At 38.3% G+C, this 27,180-nt stretch overlaps 1 protein-coding gene across 1 annotated transcript in view; it reads left to right on the top strand.

Annotated features, from left to right (window-relative positions):
• ctnna1 (catenin (cadherin-associated protein), alpha 1) overlaps nt 1-27,180 on the top strand; it is a 117,921-nt gene that overhangs the window by 6,875 nt on the left and 83,866 nt on the right. The window contains exons 4-7 of the mRNA XM_084132286.1: nt 1,843-2,009; nt 3,588-3,707; nt 6,820-7,089; nt 20,993-21,196. Of these exons, the coding sequence (XP_083988412.1) occupies nt 1,843-2,009; nt 3,588-3,707; nt 6,820-7,089; nt 20,993-21,196 (761 nt within the window). The remainder of the gene's footprint in view (nt 1-1,842; nt 2,010-3,587; nt 3,708-6,819; nt 7,090-20,992; nt 21,197-27,180) is intronic.

Genomic DNA, 27,180 nt, shown 5'->3' with positions numbered 1-27,180 from the left:
AGGCTTGTGGTTGTATGACTGTGCTCATTCATTTCGGTATTTTAAGCTGCTGTTAAAATGCTCTGCTTTAACGCATTGAAAAGGTTTCAACATGAACCAACTGGGATGTGAAGCAAGAGATGACCCTTTCGCAGGCACATCAGATAAGACATCAGTGTTATCCCAGGGACTCGACCTTCACTGAAAGAACTTGTTTGGTGTGCTAGCACGTGTCAGAGAGCTCTGGCTATGAGCAGACATGAATCGCACTTTTGCTTTCACCACAGTGTTTCACTGCTTCTGAATTTCCTCTCGATCTAGCATTTCACAAAATGACATCCTAATGCAATTAACCCGTCACCCCCTAACCACTGGCATTTATCCTCGAACATGAACACCCGCTGCTCTGGTGATTAGCTCTATATTTCACCTTGTTAGTTGTTCTTGTGTGTAGTGGTTGGCTCTGTTCTTATGACAGACCGTGGGGTGGCTGAATCAGACCTATCGCTTGAATTGTTGGTTTAATTGTTGGGAATTGGTGGGGCAGAAAAAGTAGCAAAAATGAATACAAAATAAAGAGAAGTTTTTGGGTAGGTCTAACAGTGTTCAGAAATACTACAGAAACTGAATAAAGTAATCAAATGTAAAATAACACTGATAGACTTTTAGTCCTGACTAAATTAAATACATAGGCTATTAATTCTGATTCCTTATGATCAAAGCTATCTTTTGTTGTTTTGACTACAACATTAATGACAGGCGCATATGGCTGCTGTCACTTTTAGAGCTAGTGCACGGATCCATTACTGTTTCATTATTCTGTCTGTCACACTGTCAGCGTTTTATGCTTAAGACATAACCGACTGTGTTTGCGAGTATTCTGCCAAGACCAAAATTTTGACACAATTTTGTGTTTTTTTTTCCTGTTAAAGTGAAATAATCGCGAAAAATAACTTTTGTTAGCCGCGAGTTGTTTGTGAGGCGGCTTTAATGTATGTATGTGTGCAGAGAAAAACATCTCTCAGAGAGCGCTGATGGGATAAGAGAGTACTCAGTCTACTCGGAGTACAGGATAGTTTAAAATCACTTGAATGTTTAAATTGATAAGACTGGTAAGACTTCACAAGACGTGAAAATTATAAACTTTGGTTACAATTACCAAAGTAATTACTGATAGTACAATCACTGCTGGCCCGATTGTGCAAGTGACAATTCCGTCAAGTCCCGACTCCTAAACGCGGGAGTCTAGTATCGTCGCCTGCAGCGCTTGATGCTTGCCTTGTGCAAGCCATTTTGAGACGCAGCACCACTGAATCTTTCATACTGTTTGTGAAATTACGTCTCACAGAAAGTTTTAAAATGATTGATTTGATTTTATAATCTGTTGATTAATTTACTCATACAATCTATATGCTAAAGTGAATCAATGTTTGTGGGGGAATTTCCCGCATTATAAGTGGGAGACCTGCAGGAATTATTAAAATTATGCGAAATACCACACAAAAATTCGAGCCGTGTTGACTGGGTTTGTGTGTCCGGGTTGCCACTAAAGAGCCTCTGTAGCAACATCTGTATGTCGTGCTGTAGCGTGTTCGTGTTGTCTCGCAAACGACCTTGGACTGCATTATCATTGTCAATTAATAGAGGCAGAATTTAATCAAATAACAGACAATAATTCATTGCATTTTGAAGCATTTCAAAGGGCAGCTTTGGAAGTAATTGCATCATCAGGTGTTGAGTTATGTCGTCTTCCACATTGGGAAATGATCATTTCCTTGACCTTGCTGCTCTTGCATCATGAGGGCTACAAAAGAACAAATTAAAACTAATTATGAGACTTTGTGTATAAATCTTTTTCTGTAGGAGAATCCATGAAGATGGCCTCAGGAGAGTTTGCAGAGGATCCCTGTTCTTCAGTTAAGAGAGGCAATATGGTCCGTGCTGCACGTGCCCTTCTTTCTGCTGTCACTCATCTGCTTGTACTGGCGGACATGGCTGACGTGTACCAGCTTCTGCTTCAGCTCAAACTGGTGAGACACATGCACACATTTTTACTCCTTGAAGAGTTGTTTGACCTTAAAGTGAAACAAAATATCATTGTTTTCTCAATCTCACATACACTACTGTTTAAAAGTTTAGTTTCAGTATGCTTTTTTTTATAAAGAATTTAATATTTTTATTCTGCAAGGATGTATTAAATCGCTCAAAAGTGATAGTAAAGACATTTATAATGATGTGATCAATTTCTGTTTCAAATAAATGCTGTCCTTTTAAAATTCGAAGCTCCGATGCAGAAAATATTAACGAAATCGCGGAATCCAGTCACAAATAGAATTTGCTGTATTTCTTTTTATAGCCCCCTTCATTATCTCTAGCCCTCGTCAGTCTCTGATTCTGAGGAAAAAGCTAAAGCCGAAGGGAGTACCATAGGGAACTGGCTTTGGTCCAGAAGGCTGAGTAAAGGATAAACAAAGACACCCGAGTTTTGTCCTATTTACCCCCTTCATCATCTGTGCTGGTGTCAGTACTTTTATTGCCCTCAGGCTTTATTGCCTAACTCTTATTGAACTTCCTCCAGCAGTAATTACATGCACAGCAAACACTGTTACTGTGTGTGAATAAAAACACTTCATATAAAAAAGAAAATGCTGCATGTTCCAAGCCTTACTGTAGCCTTCACTTTGTCTCATGCGCCTAGATTTTAAATTAGATTTGTTTGCATTTAGTCTATATGTTGTTGGTACAAACTAGATTACATTCACTTTCTGTTTCTGCAAGCAGCATGTTATTGAATCGCACTGTGTAGTCCTTTATGCACTGTAGAGAGGTCTTCTCACGTTTGTGAATTCATTAATTTGACCATGCTGGCAGGGCTGTGAAAAACATCCCTCTGAGATTTCACTGGAAATGTATGATAAAGGTGGATTATATATTTATATATTTTTTTTAGTGTTACAATTAGATTTTTATACCAGTGTTTCTCACGTAAAGTTTGCGATGGACGTATGTGCAAGTAGAAGCAGAAGCCTTCTTGTAAAAGAGTAGGCGCTGTTTTTCTTGTTTGTTTTTTTTTTCTTCATTGAATTGTTCTGTAAGTTCAGCTTGAATGATCAAATGAAGCTTTTTGAGTATGCTTGTGTGACCATGAAATTATTTCTTTTGTCTTATTTTGACTAATGTACTAATGATTTGTCTAATGCATTTTGTTGAATTAATTAGAATAAACTATGAAAGGGGAAATCATGATAGAGTTGCACATTATTATTTGGCATTTTTCTTTCGCTTTTACTTTTGTGGTTGAATGAGGTGCAGTGATCACAAATTTAATGTAGGGGGCATTTTCTGGCTCACTGGTTATGTCACTAATCATTTTTCAGTACAGTAATTTCATATTGATGCCTGCCAGTCCTTTCTGTTCTCTTTTAATAAATATTCATGTCACCTAAAGGACCTTAAAATAGTTTTATGATGAGTAACGAATACAAAGCCAGCAGGATAAACATATATATGAATTTCAGATGTCAGACTTAATATATGGTCTAAAATAAATATAGTGAGAGACATTAAGGCTTCTTTTCTTTAATGGCGTATTGTACTTGACTCCACAGGTGGAGGAGAGCCTGGTGAAGGTGCGTAATGCCGGCACTGAGCAGGACTTGGGTATTCAGTACAAAGCTCTGAAACCGGAGGTGGACAGACTGAATGTGATGGCGGCCAAGAGGCAGCAGGTAAAATGCAGCCACTCCTCGCACCCAATGTTAAGAGATCTAATTTCATTCAGGGATGTGCATCACCAAAAATCTGGCAGTACGATTACATATAATGATACAGGGATTACGATATGATATATTGCAATATCTATATATATATATATTTTTTAGGAAGATCTAATAAAATAAAAAAAACTGTCAAAAGTACACACCACCATATGCATAAAACATGAGCAAAAAAACTATTTAATTGCAGCCGATACCGATTACCATTTTGTCATCGTTCAAGCTTTTTATAACTAATAATTAAACTCTGTTGAATGTCAGTGTTTTTTTTGTTTTTTTTAAATAAGTAATGCAACAGACGTTATTTACAAAAATGCTGTAGATTGTTTTAAAGGGGACCTATTGTGCAAAATTCACTTTTACATGACAAATCCACCCAGTGCTTTTTTTTTTTTAAATCCCCATAAATCATAAGCTCTGTGTCAGAACAAGCCGTTCGCAGATTCAGGCCCCTCCCACAACTGTTGACAGACACTGCCATTTTAGCATAGACCCGCCCTGACTGAGCTGTACACAGTCTGCCATTGTTTCGACACCAGAGCAGGTGTAGACAAGAACTTCTAAGCGATTGAGGTGTTTTGTTGTTGGATGTAAGAATGAACATAGCAGTCGTCATTTACTCCCGACATCTGAGCTGCTGGAGACACAGTGGATTACTTTTGTTTTTGAAGGGAATGCGCCCCCCAATATAATATAATATAATATAATATAATATAATATATAATATAAAAAAATCTTTTCTTGGATCCTGCTTTAAAGGTTCGCAGTGTTTATATTACAGAAATTGTGCATAGTGCATTAATACTGTAAAGCTGCTTGCTTTAAAGCAATTTATTGTAGAAAGTGCTATAGAAATAAACGTGACATGACTGGAGTGCTGAATTGCAGAGCTCGTGCGAACATATCCACATCGCTATGATCAGATGCTTTCTTTATTGTTTTCTCACTGCAGTCCTTTTTGTTGTTATTGAGAGGAAAGTGTTCAGTACATATTTACATATTCTATGTGAGCTTAGATTCAATGCGTTTCCAGAGTATTATATTTTAGTGTGGCTTATTTTGCAAACTTGTCGATCTCCTTAGTGGTTTCTTTAGAGTGGAAGCAGTGGTCCACACTTTCAGCTCTGAACAACGTGGCAGGAGCTGGTTTAATTCTATCATCTTGTGATGTGAGCTGGGTTTGCTAATGCTAATGCTAGTGATGCACCCTTGGGCTTCTCCCCGTCACAGTTCATGTTCTGAGATAACACTGCTATCTAGAGGTCGGGTTTAAACCGAACACAAAGCCACTAACACGAATCTTGGATGTAAACAAATACACAATGATACAGTGTTATTGAGAAATCTGTACAGTATCGCCAAACATAATATTGTGATATTTACGTGTATTGATATTTTCTTACACCCCTAGGATATACTGACTTTAAATATCATCACTTCCCCCGCCCACATGTGGAACAAGGAGCTATGTAGCTCTGGTTGACGATTTTAGGCGTATAACCACAAACAATCATCTTAGTACCGGTCTGGGAGGGGGAAGCACGAGTGGATTGGAGCAGTTAGAGTGACAAAATGCATTTAAATGAAATGAGAATTGGGTCTTTGGGATTTTTTTGGGCTTATCAGTTTAAGCGGTAGTCGACAGTGATGGATTTCAGGATGAATTTTCCAGGTGAGCTCACTCATTAATAGAATGAACAGTGTTTCTCTATTTGAGAGAGATTATAGTATCTTGACAATGCTAATTATTTCTCAGTTTGAATATAGTTTAGCTGTTCATTTTATTTATTCAGTGTGATTTTTCCCCTCTCATGCTACACTGAGCAAGTTTAAAGTTTTGTGAATCATGCGCGCTGCGATACAACACTTTCACTTGCGTTTTGGGACAGTTGACGGAAAGTTCATTTGCCCACGTCTTTTCAAACCTTGCCTATTCAAACATCCAAGCGATTTTATATCATTCAGTAGTATATGGGAGCTCTTCATTCATACCAACAACGCACACACGTGTTAGTGTGTTAGTGTTACGCCTGTTAGTTTTGGGCATGTTGATTGAGATGTTGATTATGTTGTCACATTTGTCGGTTTCACGTCAGTTTGGGTAGCACAGCAGCAAATCAATTACCGAAATGAGCAAAATCATGATATGATATGATATACTGTTTAAAATAATAAAATATATACCAGTATTTTTCCATTACCGGTATACCAACCCTACTAGGGATATCTCATGTTTGACAGCAATGATCGATCATGAAAAACCAAAATGTTTTTTTGAAAATTTATCAAATCCTGTCAACTATACTCAAACGGTTTATGAATTTGTGCGTACGACACGGTTTACAAATCTGAGCACAGGCGTTGGAATTTCGTGAATAGGGATTAATCAGTGGGTGAGATTTGTTAAACCGAGGGAACCATTTATCTGTGAGTAAGGTTTATAAAAATTAGGGGACGAATTGCAGATCTGTGGCCATGCATTTGTTGGTCTTTCTTTTTTTTTCTCAGTCCGGTGACTTCCCAGACTCTATACGAACCTGCCATAAAGTGTTTTTTTTTTTTTTGGGGGGCTGTAACTTGTGTACTGACAGACAGCAATTTGTGTCAACACTGTACACTGACTTTAAGTATGGGGCAACAACAGCAACACTTTAGAGATTAGAGGGCGTTCACGCAGGACGGTTTCCCTTTTCAAACAGCTAGACAGAGTGTGAATGGAGCAGGACATTTATTTTTGACAACTTGACACAATGTCTTAAAAATGTGGCACTTAAGGCATGAAATGCTAAAAATAAAAAGTCCATCTAACTAATTTTTATGTAAACCGACAATTCAAAATGTAGACAAAATGACCAAAACACCTAGTGTCTCCATTTAACGGAAGTGGTCATATGGCACGTTTCAATGCTTCTGATTTGCCAAACTGTACGTTCATGATCTGATTATGAGCATGTGTTGGCCCTTGGGGGGTGCTTTGCTCTTTCAGAGTGCTTCAATGTCCTTAATATGACAGGGCTGTAGCATCACCCCTAAATTCTCCTCCTTCCCCCTCTTTGTATGACAGGAACTCAAGGACGTCCATCACAAAGACCAAATGGCAGCAGCTCGCGGCGTCCTTCAGAGGAACGTTCCCATGCTGTACACAGCTTCACGTGCCTGCCTGCAGCATCCAGACGTGGCCGCGTACAAGGCCAACCGGGACCTCATCTACAAGCAGCTGCAGCACGCTGTCTCCGGCATATCTAATGCAGCCCAGGCTACCAGCAGCGAGGACTCCGGCTTCTCCCAGCCTGCAGGTGGAGGAGAGCTAGCCTACGCCCTCAACAACTTTGATGTAAGTCCATGGGCCATTGGATTTCACATTTTTTGGCCAGTTTCTCTGATCCAGGCAGAAATAGCCAGCTAATAAGTGGTATCAGTGGAGAATTGTCATTCAGCATCACAACTGAGGCTAAACTGAGAATTAGCCTGCCTCTAATTGAAGGGATTGTGCTCTGTGAGCGTTGTCATTTAGAAAAAGAAAAAAATTGCCCGTTGCTTTGGGACAGTGAAGTACTTTTCTCAAGGACAAAAGGGTAGAATAACAGTGAAAGTTGTGCACTTTTTAGTGAGGGTGTCAGAAGACTGCTCGATAGAGCTTATTATGGGTTATAGATTGTAAAATATTTAGAATTCAAGGAAAAGGTTGCATTGAAGTGTTATGAAACTTTGAGTCCTTTGCGGACTTTAGGCATGGCTTCACTTTTTTAAATATCCTTTAATTGCTGAATCAGTAATTCATCCACCAATGTTTGCCATTGAATTTGACATTGGCTACAGAAAGATCAGACTTTGGCTTAAAATGCATTGATTTAAAATGCTTGATTTTGAAAATGTTGGTAAACTTTTACTCTTGTGTAAAAAGCACACAGTTATTTTGTAGCGAGTGATGAAGCATATTTGTGAGTAGGATCGAACAGCAGTTGCATCACCCTCTGCAACTGCTCCACACAGTTTTATCAACAAAAGCGCGTGAGCAAGTTGTTGACAAATCCGGTGTGTGATTGAACTGTGTCGAGGAGACCGTAATCCACGATTCAATCAGATTATATTTGTATGTCCAAACAAAGCTGAGCTACTGACCTCGGAGAGTCTTTCACAAGTTTGAACTTTTGTTGCAGTGTTGAGTCAGGTCAGCACCAAAAGCTTATGGGAAATATCATGCTGATTTAAGTGTCTAAGCAATGCACTTATTTCCTTATGCGACTTGTATTAAATAATTCAGATCAGAGTCTCTAAATATAATTTGAGGTTAAGGGTAGCAAGTGATCATTAGCTATCCTTCATTTATTTGCGCTTTGAACGGTTGGTCTCCTTCCAGAATAGGATGCGAACCATTAGTCTAACTGTTTTTGGTCTGTTGCGCTCAACATTTTAAACAATCAGTTGGTGAAATAATAATTTCAAATGATATGCATGAACTGAAATGGGTGGGGGGAGGGAGTAGGATCCAATGGCACCAGCAGTGTTTGAGCACTGGGTGTCTACATTTCTTTTGAATTTGTTTGTGTCTAGCAAATGCAACCTGTACTCTTAAGTAATGGATAGTTTGTTCCTGATGGGCAGGGTGGGAAATTAACTTTTTTCCTCCACTTGCCACATTGATTGCTAAATGCAGAATTTTACCAGTTCAATTAGGGATGCACGGCAATGCTTAAACAAATTTTTGAGCAAAATAATCATGATTATCAATAACGATATTTTTCTAAAAAATAAGACACACACACACACACACACACACACACACACACACACACACACACACACACACACACACACACACACACACAGACGCGCATATATTACATAGTATTATAATTTACTTTTATTATATAATATCAATAGGCATGAGGTAATAAAGGCCATTTCATATTTCACTTCACCTAATAGGCCTGTAGGTGGCGCATGACTTTAACCAACTAAGATGGCTTTATCAAACGGAAAATCAATACAAAAACTGTGGCTACTAATCTTAATTCCAAATGTTACATTTTTACTTTCTATTTTAGCACAGAGGTGCATTTATTCACCAACCTTGATCGCAATAAATGTGGACGAGATTCATGTTTGGATTTAATACAGTTTGTCACAGAGAAGGTTCACTCACAAATTTAGTAGCAGCAAATCGCAGACACGGCCTCATGAAGAAACACAAACTGGCTGTATGACACTTGCATTCGAGCAGAATTTCACAAAGGACATCGCTAAACTTCAAGTTTGTCTGTGCTGTCAGATCATCAGTGCTTTTTTGCAGCGCATGGTTACCAGGTTGGGAAGATTAAATAAAACACTGGACAGAAATTGTCCTTTTAAGAGAAAAGCTCCGTTTGGGGGATTTATTCTCTTGTCATCTGGAAACCCCAAGCAGGAAAGATAGCGGAGGCTTGTTACAATGCAAGATAACGGAAATGTCAGATAGTCAAAACGTTTTCAGGACAAATAAGCAGCGAGCCAATATTGCGTTGTGCTAGGTTTCCTTTTCTCCTCCTCTGTTTTAATGCTTTGAAAAAATAAATAAAGATAAATATATAGAAGTAAATATATTTTTTCTATTTTATTATCAATACTATTTGCTGGCTAAAACCAATTAGGTGCCTTTTATCGATTTGAATTTATACCTGAATACCTGCATTTGGCTACTAGTGGGTGTTTTTTCCCTGCTGATGGACAACAAAAATAAACCTCTTACAACTCTGCTGATCTCAGTGCAATTTGATTATATCTGTAATTTTTACGGTGACTGAAGCAGGTGCCTCTAATGAAGCTTGAAGTCACTAGAGGAGTGTTTACAAACAGTGTTGCTCTTGATGTGCAGAATATACTTTTTTTTAAATTTTATTTGCGGCTTAGAAATGGATGCTTTCCGTCATGAAATGATGAGAGAAGGCTTTGAGCTTAGCACAGCACTTAATTTAATTTTTAACATTCCTAATTAGAGCATGTCTATTAGTCATATCCACAATTCTTTTATGATTTATCATATACCTTTGCCTGGGCAACACAGCTCAAAATATAATGTTAAGGTGATGCATCTCTAGGGCTGGGTATCGTTAAAATGTTTTCGATATCGATACCTTGATTTCGATACCGGTTCCTGAACGATACTTTTTTCGATACCAATTTTATGAAATCCATTTTAACAATATTACCTAACACATTACCTCAGAAAAACTTTGGTTTTATTTTTTCAGTTTGACTCATGCTCCTTAGCCAGTGCACAAAGGAACAATTTTTTTTATTTTTTTTTATAAAGAGCTCATGCTCACCAAAGCTGAATTTGTTTGATCAAAATTACAGTAAAACTTGTAACATTGTGAAATAGTATTACAATTTAAAATCTTATTTGAATATATTTAAAAATATAATTTATTCCTGTGATGTCAAAGCTGAATTTTCAAAATCATTACTTCAGTGTCACATGATCCTTCAGAAATATGAAAACAGTTTGCTGCTTAATATTTTGGAAACTATGATAAATTTTTTTCATGATTCTTTGATGAATAAAAATTTCAAAAGAACAGCATTTATTTGAAACAGAAATCTTTTGTAACATTACACATGTTTTAAGGTTATTTTTGATCACTTTAATGCATCCTTACTGAAAAAAAAAATTCTGACTAACCAACACATTTTTGAACGGCAGTGTACATTCAGTAGGTTATTATTGCAATATAAACACTGTCAGAGTGATCAACAAGGTATCTCTTCATTTACCAGTCGAAGACGGAGCAACTTTCTGCTCTTATGTTTACTCCGTGCACTGTCAAGATCTTCATCATATCTGTCGTGGTACCGGTCTTTGCAGCAATTATTTTACCACAAATACTGCATCGCACGCTGTTGGCATCAAGCCTGGAGAAACGTAGCCACACTTTTGATCGACTTTTCCACATCTTTAGGGTATTTTGTGTGTGTGTGTGCTCGCGTCTCATATGAGTATGTGCGCGAGTTTGTGTGTGTGTGCTCGCGTCTCATAGAGTATGTGCGCGCGCGTGTCTCATATGAGTTTGTGCGTGGACAGTTTGTTTGTGCGCACGCGTCTCATACTGTATAATGTCTCATATGCCATACTGCAATTTCGAGGCACAAGTATTAGCAACACGGTTCGTTGGACCATTTTTTCCTGCCGACCAAAGTTTCGTTATTTCAAATGTAGGTGCGTGGCAAGCGCATAATGTAAGAGATGCTGGCGCCCAACATCAAATGGCAAACGTAATGAAAATGGAACAAAACTGTGCTACTCGTTATTTTGTGCTTCACGGACCATTAAACAGTTTGGAACAATGCAGCGCAAGCCGATCTTGATCAAGCTACACTGTTACTACACAGCGCTAAGAGATCCAGTAAGGAAAGCATTTGAATTCGCCACTGAAGTAATAACATCGCTGCGAGATCTAGTGAGAAGCATTCACATTTCTCCGTTATTAACGGATCAAACAGCGCTGACATGGAAACCAGAAACATTGTGCTTTCAAGTAATGTTACGTCGGTTTTATTTTGACATTATGAATAAAATTGCTGCCCTCAAATGTTAATCTGAAATAAAATAAACCTTTGTTTATAACTACTAAAATATTACATTAAATTTTTTTTATAAGGAGCTGTTTTTGTTTTATGTCAAGTATAGCTCCATCATTGCTCAAAGTAGAAAATGATCATACTTTATGATGTTAGTTAAAAAAAAAAAAAAATGTAAATCAAGGAAATTTCTCTGCCATTTCTTTCTTTTTGCTGTATTGAAAACGTACCGAACCGTGACACCAGTGTATCGTATCGAACCGTGAATTTTGTGGACCGTTACACACCTATTATTCATATATAATTTTTTAGATTCCTAGATTTATTTGTTGCACTTTTTTATAGTTATATTGTAAAACTAAAATACCTTTTATAAAATAATTCTATCAATTCATACAGGGCTAGTATGAATTGCAGCTGTATAGATATAGTTTGAGCACTGACGTTGACGAGTTAACCCCTTAGGTATCGAAATTTGGTACCGAACAAGAAGTAATCTTTCGATACTCGATAGTATCGAGGCAATTCGGTCGGTACCTAAAAAGTATCAAACTCGGTACCCAGTCCTATGCATCTCCTGTTAAATTTGCAAAAATCAGTCACTGCAGGTATTTCTCTCTGTCTCTTGTGGCAAGAGGGTTTGCTCATCAAATTCCCTTTGCCTCGATTAGCTGTTGAAAGATTTCTCATACAAAGGAGTCAGGAGTGGCGTCGCCCTGCTAAAGAGAGAACCAACACATCAGATCAAACCGTGTCGCTCGTGTCTCTCACCATTTGATTTCTTTCCTTTTTTTTTTCTTCTTTTTTTTTTCTTTTGTTGCAAAAGTGTGTTCTCATCCTCAGTTCTGGGGTCTTTTATTTTTGGAGTAATGGATTATTGTTTTGTTTTGACTTTAGAAAGCATTGATCTTCCAAATCTGCTGTCTCTGGGGCTCACGTGCTCCGTCACCTACAAGGCTTTTTATACATGGATGAGAAAGTGGGTGGTTTCCTCAGTCTCTTAGGATGAAATCACCCATTTTTTTCATCTTCCCCCTTGACTGCAAATACATCTGGATGTTGATAGATTAATGCAGAATTCATTAGTCATCTGTAGGTGTAGTAGCATGAGTCAGTCTCTCTGTGTTCTTGCTCTTTTGCTCCTCCACCCATCATTCGTTCCCGTTTTCCCTATTACACACTGCAATTATTATCAACAATGAACTAACATCCTTTTTTTTTTTTTTTTCTTCCTCTGACTGGATCCCTGAATGCATTGTCTCTTTTGTCTATGGACTTCTCAACTGTATCTTTCATCTTTGTTTTACCCCCAGGGTTAGTTCCACAGCATTAGGCCTTTATTATTGGTGCTTGCCTGTAAGGTGAAGCACACTATTCTCACATGCTGCTGCTGCTGCTTCTTCATCCATACAAATGTCTGCATGTAACTCGTCCCGCACCTTTGTCGTAGACCCATGAATGAGGTGTCAAATTGTGCAGATTGAGGAGAGGTGTGTTATGACTTTTTATGTGATCGGGAATACGATGTTCGCACTAGGAGTGGGAGAAAAAATCGGTGCATCAATGCATTTTGATTCTCTCTCCAACAATTCTGGATTGATTCTGAGCTTAGTTTTTAACCAGAGATGTGTGATGATGTAGCTTGGATGCCAGCCAAACTTAGCCCCGCCCACAACATTTAAGGTCGGGAAGTTCAGTCTGGACTTGATCCGTTGTGGAGCAACTATTGATTGGTCCGAACATAGCTGTTCGGACCGATCAAATTGTACGATGATGGACAGATGATCAACAGTAACGTAATCATCCACGTCACCAAAGAGCGCTTGGGTTGAATTTGTTTACAACAAAGATGCCGCCATCGCGTGTGTTATAGAAGATATTGACAGCACATTCATTTTAAAAGAGGAACAGAGAACCACGATCAAGGCATTTGTCGATCGGAAAGATGTTTTTGCCGTCCTTCCTGCGGGATTCGGCAAAAGTTTAATTTATCAGCTGGCCCCGATGGTCGCTAAGAAGATGGGGTGCAATGAAAACCCTGTGGTCATTGTGGTTTCTCCGTTGCTCTGATTGTGTAGGTCTATCCAATTGAGTGCAGAGGCATTTTCTTTCCTGGTTCGGTTGAAACACGCCCCATAATCACAGCCCAATGGAGCAGTTTCAGACTCCTATTCTGACTAGAATCTGAGTATGACGACGTCAGGCTAGTGATGACGCTGCGTGTGTTTTATGCCCTAGGAAGGCATTTGTCATTTGGAATTCAGTGGGCTTATATATTAAAAATATGAAACTCACTGCAGAAGGCTGCTTTCAATTTCAAATGCTCGTGCACTTTGTGAAGGGCGCTCGTGCATGCTGTGTGACTCTGTAAGTGGTTAAATGTACTTGCATCTCAAAATGGTTTTATGACGCAAAATTAATGTAAACAGTCAGTTATGTCTTAAGGGAGTAAACGGACAGGACAAACTGTTCCCAGCCCTAGTTCGCACAGCGGGTGATAGTGATGCGCGGATCACGGTTATATCCGTGGACGCTGCAGATAATCCGCGGGTTAAGTAATAAAAAATAACATTCTAAAAACTGCAGGTTGATGAGAGAAATCATCAATCATGTTGATTTTAATAAAGAGAATTTCATGGTAAAATGCAACGAACAGTTGTCACTCTTTTACTTTTGTTTTCAAAAACGTATATATCTTTTCAGGGAAAACTAATCAAGGAAAATGTATGCCTCAAGCACCTCCTAGTGGTTATTATAAAACACAAAGTGAACCACAAGAGAGATTGCTTTCACTTGACAGCTTTAACTAAAAATATACACAAGCTTAAGAGAAATTATTCTGGTAAGTGTTTTCCAACAAAATGATGGAAGCAATTTTCCACAAAATTAGTTTTAATTTGGTAAAATTCATGCAAGTTCATCTCAACGAAAGCATCATAAATGGGCTTTATTTTATTTATCATCTGCTGATTTTAAGTTCAAAGACCGCAATGGGAGAGAGAGCGGCATCAGCACTGGTAATATCATTTAGTCTTGCTATTTTTAATAAAGACTACTGTGTTGAGCTTTAGGACGCAACTCTTCTTCAGCAAGCTGACATGCAAACTGCCGCAAATGAAACTGAGCTATTTGAAACGCATGACGTGACCAATATGAATGGAGTTTGCTTTTTTTTCCTCAAAGCTAAGCGCAAATGATGGTGCAGAACAAGCTGTAAGCTGTCAGTCAGTAACTTTTGTGTGTGCGTGATGTGCTTTCATTGTCTTCGTTTAAATCGCACACTTTAATCCTATTTATCGCTCTTAAAATAAGCTGTGTTAGAATGATTCGACCTCAAAATGTAGATCTGTGTGCAGGTGCGATGTAGGCCTACTTAACATGTTGCTAGTCACATGCTAACACGATTAACTTGTTACCATGATGCTAACATTATTAGTTGTTGCTAACATGTTTTTAACAAGATGCTAATATGTTAGTTAGGTAATCGCTGGCACGTGAGCAAAAGCGAGAGATGTCAATTTAATAATTCAGATTAAATGTGTTGGCATCATGCTCGGAACATGTTAATTGTGTTAGCATTAGTGCTGTATCAGTTAGTATTGACCGAGTTCAGAGACTGTCATATGAACACTCTGTCAGCTACAATGTTTACTTCTGAATAATATAGTATACTAGTATACTATATTATTCAGAAGTAAACATTGTAGCTGACAGAGTGTTTATGTCAGAATGTTTATTTTAAACCACAACCTTCTAAGTGCTTCTTTTACCAATATATTTAATGATATCTTTTGCATTTCTCATCCAAACAACGTCAAACTTGGCACTGTACTTACTCGTGCCCAGACAGCTGTCGAGTTTGAAATCCATCGGAGTAACGGTTCGACAGAGATATGAGAATAACAGACAGGATAATTAATTCAAATTAGTCGTTAGATTAGTCGACTAATCGATAAAATAATCGCCCGACTAATCGTTTAATTAATAATCGTTTACCCCAGCCCTAGTTAGCATAATGCTAGCATATTTTGAATCGAGGCAGTGGTTGTGCACGACAAGCACCACTCACATTTTCTTCAGAAAATGTATTTGCTGTTCTCTTGTCCTTTTCCATTTGACCTCAAAAGCATTAGGAAGTGATGATTTAATCATGTGAATCCAGACTGCAGAATGCACTGTGAGACAATTTAAAGCTGGCAACAAAATGAAGTTCATAGATTTTTTTTTTTTATCATTGCGTACGGTTCATCAGATTGAGTATCTGCGAGAGGTAATAAATCTGAGCTATTTTAAATGAATTAAGAGATTTCAAAATGATGCATTTGTCCTGACCGAAGTCTAACTATGTAACATGGTTAATTGTAAGTGAAGCAAATATCCTGATTTTTCTTATTCTTAGCCAATCAATACTCAGCACAAAGCATGTTGAGATTTCTCACAGCCTGCAGATCTATCCGTACCTGTGGCTGCTAGAATTATCGGTACCCTCAGGCCTCCATTATATTGATTGTGCTGTACTATGTGATTGGCCCAGTTTTTACTCTTGACTTTGAATGCTGCTTTTCTAGGGATTCTGTATAGAGCTCATCTCGCCAGATCAATCAGCGCACAGTTGAATAATTACCATTCCACCTTTTCTTTTAATGATTTCCAGTGATGATAAAACCTCTTATAGTCATGTTTTAGCAGTTTTTAATGTTTTAGCAGTTTTTAATGATTTAACATCAGCTAACCCTGTGTAGTCATTGCCTTGAATCAGTAATGACATTTGTTTCCGGACTGTTTTTATAATTGTTGGATGTACTCTCACTGGTACGCGTATAGACATACCGGTATGCAGGTTCTTTAGGGACACCTAATCTGTAGCCCCGCCTTAGCTCTGAACGCGCGTCTATTTCGTCTATTTATGCGCGAATGGATTCAAAATGTTCAAGCGTCGAACTAGACGCGATAGACGCGAATTTGACGCTCTATTCGCGTTTGGTGTGAACGCAGCATAATGAACAGGCTGCGATGTCAAGGTTGCAATGCTGGAATGTGTGTCAGAGAGAGAGAGAGGCACGGGCGCGATCGAACAGTGGAAACATAAAAACATACTCCGTCATTTTGTTCATACAGGACATCATTAAAACTGCAAAGTGTTTAGCTTACTTATATTTGTGTAAAACACAACATTATGCTTTTGTGAAACCGTAAACTCTTGTAACCTACATCTGTCACCCAACCAAAATCTCACACACACGCTGTTTAAAAGCAAAAATTATCTAATCTTTTGGACATTCATCATATGCATTGGTTTTCATTTCTTGTCCTAAAACAGAGCACTAATGTTTATTTTTAAGTTACACATTCTACATTGATTAAAAAAGAAAATCAAATGTGTTTTTAATGGTAGTATTATTTTATACAGAAATAAATTATTTATAATTCAGATGAGAATGAAGTTAAAGTTAATTAAAATTTTAAGGAAACAAATATATTGATCTGAAATATAGCAAATTAATTTTAAATTCATTCAGGTACAATTACCAAACATATCTCAAGGTCTTTTTAATAAAGGGTGGCAGTCTTTCATTATCAACTATTGTTGTGGACTATATACTGGAGAAGTATTTGTTCTCCATTTGAGTGAGATGTTTTTATGTGGCTAATTGAGCAAAATGCTTCCATATATTTTATTATTATTAGTACTAGTTCAAGAATAAAATAAAAATATCGGATTGATATCGGTATCGGCAAATAGCCAAAGCTGCGGTATCGGTATCGGAAGTGAAAAAGTGGTATCGGGACATCCCTACTTTAGATATAAATTCATATAAACCCCCATCCCCTAATTCAATAGTTATATTTTTCTTCCTATATTTCAAGCATCACAAACATGCTGTGCCTGTTCCGTCTTCAGTGTGTTCCGGCCTGTGTTATCATCCCATTTACAGACTTTGTAATATTTCCACACTTTACATTTTGGGAAATGATTGTAATGCAGTTAGTTCGGAATACAGATTGGTCAAAATAGAACAAAATAACTGGAAAACAGTTCCCATTAATGGCTGGTCGACTGGTGTATTTCTAATAAAAAGTTTTGTAGCTGTTGTTACATTGTATTCTGATAAATAAGCCACCAAAATTTGATACAGGTGAAATTTCACAATTCTCAATTTTAATACAACAGCAAAAACTACTAACCTAATAGGGTTGGGCGATGTCCCCTAAATTGGCAGTTGACGATGTTTACAGTAAAACATCGCGATGGACGATAATATCGTGGGCTGGGGTTAATTTATAATATTATTATTAAAAACGTATTTTTTTTTAATACAGTTTAAACAGTAGTAATTATTAGGTCCATAGACAACTAAAAACAAACATATATTCAGCAAACAATTAAGTTGCAATATGGAATTAATTGTGCAGGGCTTTCACTGTGAGGTTGAGTTACCAACTGATGAGCAAAAATCCTCTTCGTGTGAGAGAGAGAGAATGCACACAGTACTTACATCTACTGTGTTTACGGGAATACTCGACTTGGCATTTTGATACATTTCTATGTTTATTTGGCAGTTTAGGCACGCAACCGAAGACAAAGGCTACTATGCTTGTCCGTGTTGCGCTCGGAGTGCGCGCACAGCATCCTGTCAGTACAATTCAGTTCTCTTTCGCAACTTATCGCGATTTTAATATTTATTTTCAATATAAAGCACATCCTGCTCTTTTCTTTCTCATTCATTCATGTTTTGTTATTAATAACTTTAAACAGAATCGTCAACTGAAATCTGTGCGGATTATTAAAAATACAACACATTTATAGGACCACATGATTTTTGCCAAAGAGCCAGGTGTGGCTGGTCTGACAGGGTGGGGGGCGTGGCATCGCGATGGTGGCTCTCCATCGTGATGTCGGTCAGCCATCATCGTCCATCGGCACAACCCTATAACCTAACTAATAAAGTTCAAACATTATTGAAGACAGGTGAGTCTTCCATAATTAAATAAGTGAAATAGTCGGTAATAAAATAAGAACAAATAAACAAATTACAAGCAATACCTCAAATACAACAGACCAAAGATAAAAATGAAATAAACAGTGCTTAATTGTTTTTTTTAGGTAAGTCTAACTGTAGCCTATTCGGGTACAGAAATTGAATAATCAAACATAAAATGACACTGCACAGTCTCCTCTGTAAATAGATAGATTACTCCTTGTTAAAGCAACAAAAGTTGCTCAGTCTAGAGCACGGAGTGATTTTCAGTTTTTTGTTGTTTGATTAACATTAATGGCACAGACGGCCGCAGGAATATTATCAGGAGTATAACTGTCCTTTTCTTGCAGTTTGCGATGTATCTGCCGTCAGATCCAATACAGCTGACTGAATCATCTGTAAACAAAAGTTTCATTGTGAACTGTGCCTCCTTTACAAAACAATCTGTAGTCTCATTCTCCGAACAAACATATATCCTCAAACGTGATCATGATGCCAAAAAAATAAAACATTCACTTATTCCTTAGACTGGTATCCTTCTGAAGTCTTCACAGAAATTAGCAAGTGAGCTGTTTGCACAGGACGCATCAAAGTGAACATTCCTTTACTCTTCCCTTTTGTCCTCTCGTCGACAGACTGAAGTGCGTAGGGTATGTCAGAAACTGAATGCACATCTGTACTGTATTCAATGTAGACGGTGTCAGCAATTAAAATGGGTTTTATTTACTTTTGATGCAGCACTCGCATCAAGTGTAAGCCAGTGCCAGCCAAGTGACTGAAAGCCAGTGGGCGGGGCCTATGGTGCGATGATGTAAATCTATTCGTCAATGTCTCGCTCTGCAGACAGGTAATCGTATTTGCCCATGTGACGTCACAAATCCAACTATCCAAACGAGCCTTTTTTGGAGCTTGAATAAATAAGTTATTTGTTTAAAATGAGGATGTTTTAAGCAGGATGTTTTAATAGTATAAAAACCTATTTTTAAAAGTCTGTGAAAAGATCAAGGCAAACTTGATATCTCATGTCATGACTCCTTTTACAACGTATATTGCGAAACAGCCTATACTTTATTAAACTATTAGTTAGGCTAGTTGTTTTTTCTGTGGTATTGTAGTACTGAAACTAATACTTTAATGTTCTTTATAAATGGAAAGCAAAGTTACATTTCTCTCACCGCACCATGCTACTTTGCGGATTAATAAGAAATTCCGATCCATGAGTCAAACTGTAATAATATTTGAACTGTGAGGTTTGTGATCCGTTGCAACACTACATATGGTATTTTTTGCGATGCACCAATGAGACTTGATCATTGATTGTTAATGGTGCAGACACCTTTGTATATTAAAACTGTTCAAGCTGGAGATGTAGCTGCTCTATTCTTAGTAGTAGCTGTTTCAGGAGACTAGACATCCTCACAAAGGAGAGGCGGTCCTCTTCCCAACCAGATGCCATCTGTTTAAATGGCAAGAAAGAAAGTGGGCGTGAGTGTGTGCGCACATATGAGATGGGGAATGCTCGATACTTCAGATCATGTGTCTTTAATTTCCTGGTGACTGTGCAGAAACTACAGCACACATGCACATTTTTTCCACATCACTTCTTGCTGCTTAATTTGAAGCTGGAGCAACTTTGCAGCGAGTCAGAGTGGCTTGTTGCCATGCCAACCTGACACGCAAGCAAAGGAGGTCAAATGAGATGAGGCTAATAAAATCATATTCTTACAACTAAATTGTTGAATATTTTACTGTGTATATGACATCAGATGAAGGGGATTGTCACGTTTTTTGAAGACTGATTCCGCCTGCTGCTGTCCATTTTCTTTCTTCCTAGGTAGCTATAGCTTTTCTGGCACATTAGTGACTCTTGTCATCACTTTAATTGCACCAGACGTTGACAAGTTTATTCTTTGAGAGGGGGGGAGTGTGATGTCCCCAAGTGAATGTACCCAGCAGAGGGTATGTAGGGACATCTAAAATGTCATCCTGGCTCAAAAAGGAAAAATTGCAATGATTTATATGCACAACTGCATTTTGTTGCCCTAGGCTAAATTGCGATTACTCTGCTGTTTAGCCTTAAAGATGCTCTTTTACTAACTACAGTGTTTACCAAAGCAGTTCTCTCTGTTGAAAACCCGACTCGAGATTTACACGGTCCAAGTCTGTGATCTTACATAATATGCAGTTAAGCTTGATTTTTGTCCCCACTTGTTTAACTTTTTTTCCATGTTTGGCCCCAGTGGATGGTACAAATGGTTTTTAAGATGCCGTCTGTTACATAGAGTTGATTTAAAAGGCAGCTGAAGTGCACAGGCAAGCTAATGCAGCCTCTGATTGAGCAAAACCCGTTGGCCTGAAATTGCATCAGGAGCCCCAGACCATCATCTCAGATCCTGTGAATTATTGATTCGTCCAGTTAATGAATATCACAGCTTGTGCCTCAGCGTCCAGGGAGATAGATTCCAAAATCCTGTTCAGGCCGCACAGCCAATAATGGCACCCGTTTAACTCTTGTGAAGTTGGACATTTGGTATGTGAAAACATAAATCTCACTTTTTTCCCCCTCTCATTTTGCAAAGAAATGTTGAATGGCAGTATTTTAGAGCATAAGATTTTTAAAAGTAGACGGAGCAAGACGGGAAGATTGAACACTTTTTTCAGTATTAATGCTCTATTCTCTGTGTTTCTCTCCCCCTGCAGAAGCAGATCATCGTGGACCCACTGAATTTCAGTGAGGAGAGATTCCGACCTTCTCTCGAGGAGCGTCTGGAGAGCATCATAAGTGGCGCCGCCCTCATGGCCGATTCCTCCTGCACGCGTGACGACCGGCGCGAGCGAATCGTGGCTGAATGCAACTCTGTGCGGCAGGCACTGCAGGATCTGCTCTCCGAGTACATGGGCAATGTAGGTGCACGTCAAATACTATTTTTCCTTCTCGTTTGCTGCTTTTCCCCCTTCTGCAGTCCCACATTCCTAAATGATGACGGCAAGTACCCACCTGCTACCAGAGACAGACGGTCTCCTGCAGGGAAGGAGAGGGTAGTTTTATTTCAGGGACAGTGCACACATCACGTTCGCCTGGCGGTGTTGTATAAAGACCTTCAGTCTCAACACAATTTGTCCTGTGCCGTCTGGCTTTTGAAGAGAGGGGTTCAGTACACACAAGCCCCCTGCTGTCCTACTGATCTGTGCATTGAATTGTTTGACTGCTGTTGTTTTCAAATAATTCCCTTTGTTTGCTCACCAGTATTGGTTTTATTTGTTTTCTCGAATCTTCATTTAATTTGTTTTCTTTTTGCTTCATTTATTATCTTGCAGTAACAGATACAATTTTTTCCTGATGAAAGTCCTGAGTAGTTTAAAGAAATATTGGTTGAGAGCAACCGCTTTACACCCCTGCGGCATGCAGCTCGGTTGGTGATAAGATATGCTTGTGGTCCAGTTGGTAAATTAAGAACTTGTAAGTTCTTTGACACATTTGGCTGTATTTGCCTCACACAGAGAGAAAATTGGCCACTTTTAGGCCAAGCTGGTGTGGAGTGTTCTATAATTGAAAAACAAACAAATGCAATCATGTTTGTAAATGTAACTTCAATTCCCCACTTTACACCTACCTTATTTCTCAGAATCCACCTCAGGCTGATTTATTCCTCTGATTTCTTACACTCATTGAATGTCTTGCCCCCCCCCCCCTTAATTTTAAAATGGAGCAGCTTCTTTCTTTCCAACCAGCCAATTAAATTTTGTGGTGATGCATTTCGTTGAAAATGACTACAAATCGAATCGATTCTAAATATCTAGGAAAGCTCGTAATCTGTATTGCAAAGAGTTTTTCATGCTTGATGGCCCTTTTAAAAGTTAAAATAAGCTCTACGCCCCAAGCACTCAGGAACATAATTTTTCTGTCACGCGTTAATAGCGGTGTGTGGGCAGCCGAAGTGGTGTTGTGCCACAAACCGCTGAAGATGATGTTTGGGGAGGCGATGTCTCTCAGGTGTCAGTGACTATTTATGTCAGTCTTACAAAACGTCAGCAAGCAGCAGGTCCTCGGCTCTGTCTGGAAACACGGCGATGTTCTCGGCAACCTGAGCTGACGCTCTCCAGATGGCTCATTGCTGGTTCTGTGTTACTCCAGACCAGGATTGTGAGCGAGCGCCTCTGTCATTATCATCCATTTTTAACTCTGTGGCGTGAGAGCCTGAAAATGGCTGTCTGATGACATCTAGCAAAGGGTTTGGCATGGATAAGGCACAAGCATTCAATAAAAGTCAAATTACACATTCGATTTCCAGTGCCATTTCAAGTGATCCTTATGAAGAGTGCTCATGCCTGGAATGAAAAAATTCATACCAGATTGATTCCAGCAGTGATAGTAATCACTAATATGCAGCTATCTGTGTAATAAGCTTGCCATGTCATCCCATATTAGCTGTGTTACCATGACTACATGAGAAATGCTAATATAATTGGACAGGACCTGTTAAAGCAACCTCATCTCATGTATAGAATTTTTTTTATGTCCCTGCACAGATAAATGACATAGAGCCATCCCATATGTCCCCACACAGATAAATGATATGGAGCTGTTGTTTTGAATACACGAGCACAGTCCAGGATATTTTCCTTTGTGATCGTTTTTTTTGCTGATCCTATGTGCTGCCGGTTTATTTTAGCCACAGATTCATCGAAGCAGTGTCCAGGATGTTTCAAAACAGGTTTTCTACTTGACTAGGCCTTTGCAGCGTGTCTGCCCCAACACACAAAACACTGCTCCTCAGCCCTGAAGCGCAGCTGACATGACAAGGCTTTGGCTGCTCACTCGTTCAGACAGGTGAAACCGATGAGGGAGATTATATGTCCATCCTTCTCGGCTACCTCTGGAGCAAAGCCTTCTTGAGCCTCTGGATACTTTGGCTGACATTTTACCTGGAAATACCCTTCACAAGCTCTCTTAAAACACCTAGTGCGCTATTGTTTACATAGGCAGCAAATTACTTTAGTTTTGGCATGTTGCGAAGATAACCACGCAGTACTAAACAAAATGTATAATCCAGAGTGTGTCTGCGATGTTGCCTTTTTAGGCAGACGAATTCAAAAGAACAACATTTGAAATATAAATCTTTTGTAACCATAACCAATGTAAAAGTCTGTCACCTTTTGATAGTCATAGTCATCAGGGGTTTAACAGTACGGTATGCATCGCGATACTCTCATGGTGTGCCGAAAACCGTGGTATGTACCAAACCGTCAGTTTTGTGTACCGTTACACCCCTAGTAGTAGTAGTAGTGGTATTATTTTAAGACATTAACTATTTTCTTTATAACAATATTTGTGGATGGATTTAAATGTTGATGCAATCTTTTAAATCTCGAGCTTTTTGTGAAGTCCTTTGCCGTATTGCTAACATTTTGCATCATTAATGCAGGAAAAGTTTACATCTTTACATCTTTTTGTTATATTCTTTCAGGATTTCCTTTATAAGGTAGCAAAGATATTTCTCCCTCAATCTCTCTAACTCTTCTAAATGGAGGAATGTATTGGGTGCAATAGGCTGGAATTTCGATTTAAGACAGGTGCAGCTCCTCCCCCCCTCTGTTAGAATGAATAACTAGTCTCACATCCAATTTGTGCTCTGACTGTGTCGTTAAATGAACTCAGAAGGCCTGCAATAATACAGAGATTAGATTGGTGTCCTAAATTCAATTTTTAGCCATATGATTTTCCTGGAATAAAGGAACGGCCTTGTTTGAAGTTACTTATTTTGATAGAAGGACATATTGGCCAGACAGCATATGAGGTTTCATTCGCAGCTGAGACTCTGCAAATGGAAGTGTTTTGCTCTTTTAACCTCTATCTTTTTAGCTAGCTAGCTTAGCAATGTTTTTCCCCACCCGCATTACATTTTTCAAATGTAACGCAAAATAAAACTTCAGCTTAAAATTTAATTATTAATTTATTGAAGCAAAATTTTGTATTCACGCAATAGATTTGAAGATCTAAATGTTGTAATTGTTATCCTGATTAAAGGGAACACAAATGAAGATCTATTTGATGAAATCTGAAATTCAAAAAGTTCATAAAGAGATCGTAAAACTAATCCATATGAATTGAACGGTTTAGTCCAAATTTTCTGAAGAGACATGATCGCTTTATATAATGAACAGATTTAATTTAGACTTTTCTCACATAAACATTCATCAACTCGCACATCAGTTGTGGTAAGCGGAAGCTCAAGCATGTTCGTTTGACATGCGAGAACCATTGAGGTTCATTCTCTTGTGTTACGCAGGAGGTTTGAGCTTCCGCAAGAACCAATGAGGTTTGTTCTCGTGTGTAATGAGGGTGAGTAAATGATTACAGAATTGTTTAATTTTTGGTTGAACTAACCCTTTAAGGCAGGAAGCACATTTCATTTCACACTCATCAAATTTCTACAAATTTCACTATTTAGATGAGGTTTGGTTGCACATGTGCATTTCAATAGCCTCCCACAAATCAGCTGCATAAAGCAGACTTTAATATTCTTTAAATTAAATGAGGTCTTGAAAGGTTAATCTGAAACCCAAGTTCTATAGTTATAGCCTCAGGCATTAGCTCTGGTTATGAATGTTTATAAAAATTTAATAAAATGTCAGTCTACAGCAGCTCAGTTTCTAGGCATTGAGTTGATCAAGCTAAGCGCTTAATGCATTGAGGTTTCTGACTTTAGCGCTTGAATGCAAATGCTTTAAAGTTGCTTAAATTGGCATAAATTGTTTTTTTTTTTTTGTCACCTTATGTTTGTTTAATATCCTCAGTATGATTCTTGCCTCAGTCACATATTTAAAATGAAATTTTAGAGCAGTGCCTCAAAATAATCAAACCTCTATTCATAATTGATGTGATCTTATGATGAATACTAATGTTTTAATCACTGTTATGTGACCTGAATTTCACAGGTTTCATAATCTTTGAGCTGAAATGGTGTATGTAGGCAGAAAACCATAGAGGCAGATTGAATTATAATGGACTGCAGCATCCCGTTTTTGGCTTAAGTGTTTTTCAGACCGTTCAAAAATAGATTGTAATTAATTGCCGATTAGCACAGAGATTGATCAGACTGTTGTTAGTTAGGGAAAAGATGTGTAATTGTTATGCAGAACCTTAAACAGAGTGCCTTGATCTATGCTGTAAACCCAAACTATGTCAGTCAATCAGGTTTCAACTTAAAAGTTCAACCCAAACTGATTATCCGGATGATTAACAATGCCGTGCACAGCTAAACAAACAAGCCTCTTCACTTTACAGAGCACGAGCTCATGGTTTTGAGTGCTGTGGTTCAAGCACGTATTTAATTATTCCACCCTCTCGCGACTACTTCACATACTGTGTCTGTTCTGAGTGTTTCTGCTGCATTTTATTAATACATTTCAGACCCCCCTAGACTCTTGTTGTAAAGATGATTGTACACAAGGCGAGCTAGCAGTAATAAGGTTTGACGTGTCGAGCTTTTGACATTTAAATTCTTAAACTTGAAGGCAAACATCTGAAGAATCTGTGAAAAGACAGATGCGAACTCTTCAAGGCCTCACGGAGGGGGAGATGGAATGGGAGACCCACACACACCCACACCGCTCTCTTCGTCTGTTCTCTTCCTCACGTTTTCCTCTTTGCCATGGGCATTCAGCAAGATTGACACTCACTCTGTTTTTTTTTAGAAGCCTCTTAACTCGAACTGAACCTTGTTTCTATCGTCCCTCTTGTTCTTTCACCTAACAGTGTGCTTTTGAAATAATTTTTTTCTTACCACCCCAGAATAATTTTTGCTTTTTCATAAATAGTGATAACATTTGAACGGTAAGCGCAGATCATTACCATTTAACCTTTTCTGCTCTACAACATTCAGCGTTGGGGCACCTGCTTGTTAGCCTTAATGAGTCCTTGTTAACCTGTTGGCTTCTGGTTCTCCCCAAATATGTACCAAAGTTAATTAAATCTGAGTCAAGACTAGAGATCCTGCAGCTTCTTTAAAACATGTTTAAAAAGCCAGAGCACTTTTAATACATCTTGGTTTTTCTACCTCTGGTTGCAAAAATGCTGTATTGATTTTGTGCATTTCATTGTAACCCTAATCTGAATGCGTAATTAAAGCGAATCACACCACATGCAGTGCATCAGGGGAACACATTACTGTCCCTGAGGCTTTTGCTAAATTTACAGCTCTCCATAAAAATGCAAATCTGTCACACATGGGCTGTCAGATGGTTTCCTCCATACCTGGTCCTTGATCATTTAGCTGTTAAAATCACATCCCAGTCTTTTCAGAGAGATGGATGAGGTACTTTTTTTTGCCCAAGCAATTTTAATTGCATAAAGATTGAGACAGTTTGTCTGTTTTAGAGGAAGCTTACTGCACTCAATTTTACTCTCTCGCTTAAAGGGATGGTTCACCCAAAATGCGGTCATCATTTACTCAACCTCATGTCGTTCCAAACCTGAATGACTTATCTTCCTTGTTCCGCATAAAGTATTTTGAAAAATGGCTTTTTTCTCCATGCAATGAAAGTCAGTGGGTCCAATACAAAAGCCATACATGTTTGTAAAGAGTAATTTTTTGGGGGGGTTGATTTGTTAGGCAGTGGTACTTGTCTACATGGGGGTGGACCATGAAAACTTTATTTTTCTTCAAAGTAGGGTTGTGCCGATAGACGATAGTATTGTGTATCGACGATAGTCAGAGATATCGCTGATGGCAGATGCCTTTGACGATATCAATACGATATTTAGCTCAGTTTACCATTAATTTATTATTATTATTATTATTATTATAATAAAACTAGTATTGTTATTAAATTAATATTAGGAACTACAATTAATTTGCCTTGCCTAAATTCGTAACGACATCACC

The sequence above is a fragment of the Abramis brama genome (assembly GCF_963993115.1).
Source record: "Abramis brama genome assembly, chromosome: 13".
In the NCBI taxonomy this organism is placed as follows: Eukaryota; Metazoa; Chordata; class Actinopteri; order Cypriniformes; family Leuciscidae; genus Abramis; species Abramis brama.
This window is presented reverse-complemented; position numbering and strand designations above follow the sequence as displayed.